Source organism: Oncorhynchus kisutch, linkage group LG14, assembly GCF_002021735.2.
Source record: "Oncorhynchus kisutch isolate 150728-3 linkage group LG14, Okis_V2, whole genome shotgun sequence".
NCBI classification, from domain to species: domain Eukaryota; kingdom Metazoa; phylum Chordata; class Actinopteri; order Salmoniformes; family Salmonidae; genus Oncorhynchus; species Oncorhynchus kisutch.
This window is the reverse complement of record NC_034187.2, coordinates 6,923,986-6,933,985: the sequence shown is the minus strand read 5'-3', so window position 1 is coordinate 6,933,985 and position 10,000 is coordinate 6,923,986. Positions and strand designations below refer to the sequence as shown.

At 45.1% G+C, this 10,000-nt stretch overlaps 1 protein-coding gene across 2 annotated transcripts in view; it reads right to left on the bottom strand.

The window, feature by feature from the left end:
* The window catches only part of LOC116353330 (tyrosine-protein phosphatase non-receptor type 23-like), a 41,229-nt gene that overhangs the window by 6,334 nt on the left and 24,895 nt on the right, over nucleotides 1-10,000 (bottom strand). For both annotated transcript variants that reach the window (XM_031787733.1, XM_031787734.1), the window contains exon 2: nucleotides 2,674-2,781. In XM_031787733.1, coding sequence (XP_031643593.1) covers nucleotides 2,674-2,781 — 108 coding nt within the window. The remainder of the gene's footprint in view (nucleotides 1-2,673; nucleotides 2,782-10,000) is intronic.

Genomic DNA, 10,000 nt, shown 5'->3' with positions numbered 1-10,000 from the left:
AGGTACTTTACCGAAACGAATGACACAAACAACTGGATTCGTTATCCCTTTCATGCCCTGTCTCCAGTCCACTTACCGATATCTGAACAAGAGCCTCATCGAAATCGCAAAAAGTGGTTCTGTGAAAATTGAATTTAATCAGAAGCCACTGCCAGATTTCTGGATTGGGCTGCGCCCCGAGTATTCTGCATTGGCGAATTGCGCTGTTAAGACACTGATCCCCTTTCCAACCACGTACCTATGTGAGAGTGTGATAAAATGTGATTTGATTTGTGATTTGAGTGGATTCTCGGCCCTCACTAGCATGAAAACTAAATACAGGCACAGACTGTGTGTGGAAAATGACTTAAGACTGAGAAAAAAAGAAAAATAAATAAATTGGTGAGTGTGCTGACCCTGGTGCTAGAGGGGGTACTCAGGGGGTACACAGCTACATGTTTCATATTTGTTTTATATATTTCATATTATTTCAGTAATATTTCATATTATTTCAGTAATATTTCATATTATTTCAGTAATATTTCATATTATTTCAGTAATATTTCATATTATTTCAACTTTATTTGTAAGCAATGCATCTGTTTGTCTGTACAAGGAAAAGATAAATGTGTTCCCTATCTGTGTGTTCATACTGTCTAGCCAGATGAGCCAGATAGAAACAGATTCATCTCTAATTAGTCTCTATATAAATCAACTACAGCTACGTCTAATTCCATTTCCTTCCTGAAGAATGACCTCCTTCACTCCCCCTCTGAGATTTAAAACCATCTGATTGGCTAGCCAGACAGAGGGACTTAACAACATGTTTTCTATCACCAGTCTAACGTTGAAACAACGTTGGTTCTGCGTCATTTCAACAACATACAAAAGAACGTTCAATGTTGATTGGAAAACAAAAGTAAAGGGATTTGGATCTTTATTTTTCACTCAACTTCTAATCCAATGAGAAGGATAACATTTGCTGTTGATTTCATATTGAATTTACGTTATTTATTTACAGTCGTGGCCAAAGGTTTTGAGAAAAGACACAAATATTAATTTTCACAAAGTTTGCTGCCTCAGTGTCTTTAGATATTTTTTTGTCAGATGCTACTATGGAATATAATTATAATATAAGTATATATAAGTATAATTACAAGTGTTTCAAAATGGTCAATTTGATTGACAATCACATGAAGTTAATGCAAAGGGACAATATTTGCAGTGTTGACCCTTCTTTTTCAAGACCTCTGCAATATGCCCTGGCATGCTGTCAATTAACTTCTGGCAGCCCATTCTTGCATAATCAATGCTTGGAGTTTGTCAGAATATGTGGGGTTTTGTTTGTCCACCCGCCTCTTGAGGATTGACCACAAGTTCTCAATGGGATTAAGGTCTGGGGAGTTTCCTGGTCATGGACCCAAAATATTGATGTTTTTGTTCCCCGAGCCACTTAGTTATCACTTTTGCCTTATGGCAAGGTGCTCCATCATGCTGGAAAAGGCATTGCTCGTCACCAAACTGTTTCTGGATGGTTGGGAGAAGTTGCTCTCGGAGGATGTGTTGGTACCATTCTTTATTCATGGCTGTGTTCTTAGGCAAAATTGTGAGTGAGCCCACTCCCTTGGCTGAGAAGCAACCCCACACATGAATGGTCTCAGGATGCTTTACTGTTGGCATGACACAGGACTGATGGTAGTGCTCACCTTGTCTTCTCCGGACAAGCTTTTCTCCGGATGCAATCGGAAGGAGATTCATCAGAGAAAATGACTTTACCCCAGTCCTCAGCAGTCCAATCCCTGTACTCTTTGCAGAATATCAGTCTGACCCTGATGTTTTTCCTGGAGAGAAGTGGCTTCTTTGCTGCCCTTCTTGACACCAGGCCATCCTCCAAAAGTCTTCGCCTCACTGTGCGTGCAGATGCACTCACACCTGCTTGCTACCATTCCTGAGCAAGCTCTGTACTGGTGATGCCCCGATCCCACTGTTGAATCAACTTTAGGAGACGGTCCTGGCGCTTGCTGGACTTTCTTGTGCGCCCTGAAGCCTTCTTCACAACAATTGAACCGCTCTCCTTAAAGTTTTTGATGATCCGATAAATGGTTGATTTAGGTGCAATCTTACTGGCAGCAATAACCTTGCCTGTGAAGCCCTTTTTGTGCAAAGCAATGATGACAGTACGTGTTTCCTTGCAGGCAACCATGGCTGGCAGAGTAAGAACAATGATTCCAAGCACAACCCTCCTTTTGAAGCTTCCAGTCTGTTATTCGAACTCAATCAGCATGACAGAGTGATCTCCAGCCTTGTCCTCGTCAACACTCACACCTGTGTTAACGAGATAATCACTGACATAATATCAGCTGGACCTTTTGTGGCAGGGCTGGAATGCAGTGGAAATGTTTTTGGGGGATTCAGTTCATTTGCATGGCAAAGAGGGACTTTGCAATTAATTGCAATTCATCTGATCACTCTTCATAACATTCTGGAGTATATGCAAATTGGCATCATACAAACTGAGGCCGCAGACTTTGTGAAAATTTATATTTGTGTCATTCTCTAAATCTTTTGGCCACGACTGTATATAAATTAGACGTTAAACTGACTTCTGTGACCAGTGGGTAGTGAGGTATTTAGGTAGATCCCTCACCTATCACCTCTAACAGGAGCCCTCCTCCCTGACCCCTGACCTCTTACCTCTGAGTACGGTGCGGCGGTCATCCACACAAGAGGGCCGTGTCTCCTGCTGAGGCTTCTGGGAAGTGTAGTGTACCGACCACTTTTTGTCCTCGTCCAGTCTGACAGCTAGAGAGAGAAACGGAGAGAGAGAAAGAAAGAGACAGAGAGGTAGAAGGAGACAGAGAGGTAGAAGGAGACAGAGAGGAAGAAGGAGACAGAAAGCGAGAGAGAGACAGAGAGGTAGAGGGAGACAGAGAGGTAGAGAGAGAGACAGAGAGGTAGAAGGAGACAGAGAGGTAGAAGAAGACATAGAGGTAGAAGGAGACAGAGAGGTAGAGAGAGGTAGAAGGAGAAAGAGAGGTAGAAGGAGACAGAGAGGAAGAAGGAGACAGAAAGCGAGAGAGAGACAGAGAGGTAGAGGGAGAAAGAGAGGTAGAGAGAGAGACAAAGAGGTAGAAGGAGTCAGAGAGGTAGACAGAGACAGAGAGGTAGAAGGAGACAGAGAGGTAGAGAGAGACAGAGAGGTAGAGGGAGACAGAAAGGGAGAAAGAGACAGAGAGGTAGAGGGAGACAGAGAGGTAGAGGGAGACAGAAAGGGAGAAAGAGACAGAGAGGTAGAGGGAGACAGAAAGGGAGAGAGAGACAGAGAGGTAGAAGGAGACAGAAAGGGAGAGAGAGACAGAGAGGTAGAAGGAGACAGAAAGGGAGAGAGAGGTAGAGAGGTAGAAGGAGACAGAAAGGGAGAGAGAGACAGAGAGGTAGAAGGAGACAGAGAGGTAGAGAGAGACAGAGAGGTAGAAGGAGACAGAGAGGTAGAGAGAGACAGAGAGGTAGAAGGAGACAGAGAGGTAGATGGAGACAGAAAGGGAGAGAGAGACAGAGAGGTAGAAGGAGACAGAGAGCGTGAGAGAGACAGCGATGTAAAAGGAGACAGATAGGTAGAGAGAGACAGAGAGGTAGAAGGAGACAGAGAGGTAGAGAGAGACGAAGAGGTAGAGGGAGACAGAGAGGTAGATGGAGACAGAAAGGGAGAGAGAGACAGAGAGGTAGAGAGAGACAGAGAGGTAGAGAGAGACAGAGAGGTAGAAGGAGACAGAGAGGTAGAGGGAGACAGAAAGGGAGAGAGAGACAGAGAGGTAGAGAGAGACAGAGAGGTAGAGAGAGACAGAGAGGGAGAGAGAGACAGAGAGGGAGAGAGAGACAGAGAGGTAGAAGGAGACAGATGGAAAAAAGAGAGAGAAAGAGACATGTTTATATCCATTCATTACAACACGGACACAGGAAAACATACACACAAACACACAACAGTACCATTGTGTGTGTGTGTGTGTGTGTGTGTGTGTGTGTGTGTGTGACCACAGTAGAGAGAAAGGTAATACAGCCTAAATATCCCTCGGTCTATAATCTACCCCTGTAATATCAACAAGCAGTCTCACGTAAAGCCAGTGTGTCTATGTGTGCTGATGACTCAACACTATACACATCACCTACTACGGTGACTGAAATCACTGCAGTACTTAATGACAAAGAGCTGCTGTTAGTTTCAGAATGGATGGCAAGGAAACAGCTGGTCGTAAATATTTATACATCTAAAAGCATCGTGTTTAGGACAAATCATTCACTGAACCCTAAACCCTCATTCACTACACCCTAAACCCTCATTCACTACACCCTAAACCCTCATTCACTTATCCCTAAACCCTCATTCACTACACCCTAAACCCTCATTCACTACACCCTAAACCCTCATTCACTAAACCCTAAACCCTCATTCACTACACCCTAAACCCTCATTCACTAAACCCTAAACCCTCATTCACTAAACCCTAAACCCTCATTCACTACACCCTAAACCCTCATTCACTACACCCTAAACCCTCATTCACTACACCCTAAACCCTCATTCACTAAACCCTAAACCCTCATTCACTACACCCTAAACCCTCATTCACTACACCCTAAACCCTCATTCACTAAACCCTAAACCCTCATTCACTACACCCTAAACCCTCATTCACTTATCCCTAAACCCTCATTCACTAAACCCTAAACCCTCATTCACTAAACCCTAAACCCTCATTCACTACACCCTAAACCCTCATTCACTACACCCTAAACCCTCACCTCATTCACTACACCCTAAACCCTCATTCACTACACCCTAAACCCTCATTCACTACACCCTAAACCCTCATTCACTAAACCCTAAACCCTCATTCACTAAACCCTAAACCCTCATTCACTACACCCTAAACCCTCATTCACTACACCCTAAACCCTCATTCACTATACCCTAAACCCCTCATTCACTTATCCCTAAACCCTCATTCACTGAACCCTAAACCCTCATTCACTACACCCTAAACCCTCATTCACTGAACCCTAAACCCTCATTCACTTATCCCTAAACCCTCATTCACTACACCCTAAACCCTCATTCACTACACCCTAAACCCTCATTCACTGAACCCTAAACCCTCATTCACTTATCCCTAAACCCTCATTCACTACACCCTAAACCCCTCATTCACTTATCCCTAAACCCTCATTCACTACACCCTAAACCCTCATTCACTTATCCCTAAACCCTCATTCACTACACCCTAAAACCCTCATTCACTTATCCCTAAACCCTCATTCACTACACCCTAAACCCTCATTCACTACACCCTAAACCTCTCATTCACTATACCCTAAACCCTCATTCACTATACCCTAAACCCTCATTCCCTAAACCCTAAACCCTCATTCACTAAACCCTAAACCCTCATTCACTAAACCCTAAACCCTCATTCACTTATCCCTAAACCCTCATTCACTAAACCCTAAACCCCTCATTCACTATACCCTAAACCCTCATTCACTAAACCCTAAACCCTCATTCACTAAACCCTAAACCCTCATTCACTAAACCCTAAACCCTCATTCACTAAACCCTAAACCCTCATTCACTAAACCCTAAAACCTCATTCACTAAACCCTAAACCCTCATTCACTAAACCCTAAACCCTCATCCACTAAACCCTAAACCCTCATTCACTAAACCCTAAATCTCAATTAAATCTTGTAATAAATAATGTGGAAATTGAGCAAGTTGAGGAGACTAAACTGCTTGGAGTTACCCTGGATTGTAAACTGTCATGGTCAGAACATATTGATGCAACAGTAGCTAAGATGGGGAGAAGTCTGTCCGTAATAAAGTGCTGCTCTACCTTCTTAACAACACTATCAACAAGGCAGGTCCTACAGGCCCTAGTTTCTACCTTCTTAACAACACTATCAACAAGGCAGATCCTACAGGCCCTAGTTTCTACCTTCTTAACAACACTATCAACAAGGCAGATCCTACAGGCCCTAGTTTCTACCTTCTTAACAATACTATCAACAAGGCAGGTCCTACAGGCCCTAGTTTCTACCTTCTTAACAACACTATCAACAAGGCAGGTCCTACAGGTCCTGGTTTCTACCTTCTTAACAACACTATCAACAAGGCAGGTCCTACAGGTCCTGGTTTCTACCTTCTTAACAACACTATCAACAAGGCAGGTCCTACAGGTTCTAGTTTCTACCTTCTTAACAACACTATCAACAAGGCAGGTCCTACAGGTCCTAGTTTCTACCTTCTTAACAACACTATCAACAAGGCAGGTCCTACAGGTCCTAGTTTCTACCTTCTTAACAACACTATCAACAAGGCAGGTCCTACAGGTCCTAGTTTCTACCTTCTTAACAACACTATCAACAAGGCAGGTCCTACAGGTCCTAGTTTCTACCTTCTTAACAACACTATCAACAAGGCAGGTCCTACAGGCCGTAGTTTCTACCTTCTTAACAACACTATCAATAAGGCAGGTCCTACAGGTCCTAGTTTCTACCTTCTTAACAACACTATCAACAAGGCAGGTCCTACAGGCCGTAGTTTCTACCTTCTTAACAACACTATCAACAAGGCAGGTCCTACAGGTCCTAGTTTCTACCTTCTTAACAACACTATCAACAAGGCAGGTCCTACAGGCCGTAGTTTCTACCTTCTTAACAACACTATCAACAAGGCAGGTCCTACAGGCCCTAGTTTCTACCTTCTTAACAGCACTATCAACAAGGCAGGTCCTACAGGCCCTAGTTTCTACCTTCTTAACAACACTATCAACAAGGCAGGTCCTACAGGCCATAGTTTCTACCTTCTTAACAACACTATCAACAAGGCAGGTCCTACAGGCCCTAGTTTCTACCTTCTTAACAGCACTATCAACAAGGCAGGTCCTACAGGCCCTAGTTTCTACCTTCTTAACAACACTATCAACAAGGCAGGTCCTACAGGTCCTAGTTTCTACCTTCTTAACAACACTATCAACAAGGCAGTTCCTACAGGCCCTAGTTTCTACCTTCTTAACAACACTATCAACGAGGCAGGTCCTACAGGCCCTAGTTTCTACCTTCTTAACAACACTATCAACAAGGCAGGTCCTACAGGTCCTAATTTCTACCTTCTTAACAACACTATCAACAAGGCAGGTCCTACAGATCCTAGTTTCTACCTTCTTAAAAACACTATCAACGAGGCAGGTCCTGCTGGCCCTAGTTTCTACCTTCTTAACAACACTATCAACAAGGCAGGTCCTACAGGTCCTAGTTTCTACCTTCTTAAAAACACTATCAACGAGGCAGGTCCTGCTGGCCCTAGTTTCTACCTTCTTAACAACACTATCAACAAGGCAGGTCCTACAGGTCCTAGTTTCTACCTTCTTAACAACACTATCAACAAGGCAGGTCCTACAGGTCCTAGTTTCTACCTTCTTAACAACACTATCAACAAGGCAGGTCCTAGTTTCTACCTTCTTAACAACACTATCAACAAGGCAGGTCCTACAGGCCCTAGTTTCTACCTTCTTAACAACACTATCAACAAGGCAGGTCCTACAGGTCCTAGTTTCTACCTTCTTAACAGCACTATCAACGAGGCAGGTCCTACAGGCCCTAGTTTCTGCCTTCTTAACAACACTATCAACAAGGCAGGTCCTACAGGTCCTAGTTTCTACCTTCTTAACAACACTATCAACGAGGCAGGTCCTACAGGTCCTAGTTTCTACCTTCTTAACAGCACTATCAACGAGGCAGGTCCTGCAGGCCCTAGTTTCTACCTTCTTAACAGCACTATCAACGAGGCAGGTCCTGCAGGCCCTAGTTTCTACCTTCTTAACAGCACTATCAACGAGGCAGGTCCTACAGGTCCTAGTTTCTACCTTCTTAACAACACTATCAACGAGGCAGGTCCTACAGGTCCTAGTTTCAACACTATCAACAAGGTAGGTCCTACAGGCCCTAGTTTCTACCTTCTTAACAACACTATCAACAAGGCAGGTCCTACAGGTCCTAGTTTCTACCTTCTTAACAACACTATCAATGAGGCAGGTCCTACAGGTCCTAGTTTCTACCTTCTTAACAACACTATCAACGAGGCAGGTCCTGCAGGTCCTAGTTTTGTCGTTCCTGGACTACTGTTCAATCGTGTGATCAGGCGCCAGAAAAAAGGGACCTACATTTGGCTCAGAACAGAGCGGCACAGCTGGCCATTAAATCAAATCAAATCAACATACACATCGTTAGAAGATGTTGATTCGAGTGTAGCGAAGTATACACAGAGAGCTCATATTAATAATATGCATGTAAATCTCTCCTGGCTCAAAGTGGAGAGATTGACTTCACCATCTGTTCTTCTAAGAAGTGTTGACACGTTGGAAGCACCGTGGTGTCTGTTTAAAACGACTAGCACACAGCTCAGACACCCATCCATACCCCGCAAGACATGCCACCAGAAGGTCTGTTTAAAACGACTTGCACACAGCTCAGACACCCATCCATACCCCGCAAGACATGCCACCAGAAGGTCTGTTTAAAACAACTAGCACACAGCTCAGATACCCGTCCATACCCCGCAAGACATGCCACCAGAAGGTCTGTTTAAAACGACTTGCACACAGCTCAGACACCCGTCCATACCCCGCAAGACATGCCACCAGAAGGTCTGTTTAAAACGACTAGCACACAGCTCAGACACCCATCCATACCCCGCAAGACATGCCACCAGAAGGTCTGTTTAAAACGACAAGCACACAGCTCAGACACCCATCCATACCCCGCAAGACATGCCACCAGAAGGTCTGTTTAAAACGACTAGCACACAGCTCAGACACCCATGCATACCCCGCAAGACATGCCACCAGAAGGTCTGTTTAAAACGACTAGCACACAGCTCAGACACCCATGCATACCCCGCAAGACATGCCACCAGAAGGTCTGTTTTAAAACGACTAGCACACAGCTCAGACACCCATGCATACCCCGCAAGACATGCCACCAGAAGGTCTGTTTAAAACGACTAGCACACAGCTCAGACACCCATGCATACCCCGCAAGACATGCCACCAGAAGGTCTGTTTAAAACGACTAGCACACAGGTCTTTTCACAGTCCCCAGTCCCCAGAACAGACTATCGGAGGTGCACAGTACTACATAGAGCCATGACGACATGGAACTCTATTCTACATCTGGTAACTGATGCAACAGGAGAATCAGATTTATAAACAGATAAAAATACACCTTATGGAACAACGGGGACTGTGAAGAGACACACCAACGGGGACTGTGAAGAGACACACCAACGGGGACTGTGAAGAGACACACCAACGGGGACTGTGAAGAGACACACCAACGGGGACTGTGAAGAAACACACCAACGGGGACTGTGAAGAGACACACCAACGGGGACTGTGAAGAGACACACCAACGGGGACTGTGAAGAGACACACCAACGGGGACTGTGAAGAGACACACCAACGGGGACTGTGAAGAGACACACCAACGGGGACTGTGAAGAGACACACAAACGGGGACTGTGAAGAGACACACCAACGGGGACTGTGAAGAGACAGACCAAAGGGGACTGTGAAGAGACACACCAACGGGGACTGTGAAGAGACAGACCAACGGGGACTGTGAAGAGACACACCAACGGGAACTGTGAAGAGACAGACCAACGGGGACTGTGAAGAGACACACCACGGGACTGTGAAGAAACCACACGAACGGGGACTGTGAAGAGACACACCAACGGGGACTGTGAAGAGACACACCAACGGGGACTGTGAAGAGACACACCAACGGGGACTGTGAAGAGACACACCAACGGGGACTGTGAAGAGACAGACCAACGGGGACTGTGAAGAGACACACCAACGGGGACTGTGAAGAGACACACCAACGGGGACTGTGAAGAGACAGACCAACGGGGACTGTGAAGAGACACACCAACGGGGACTGTGAAGAGACACACCAACGGGAACTG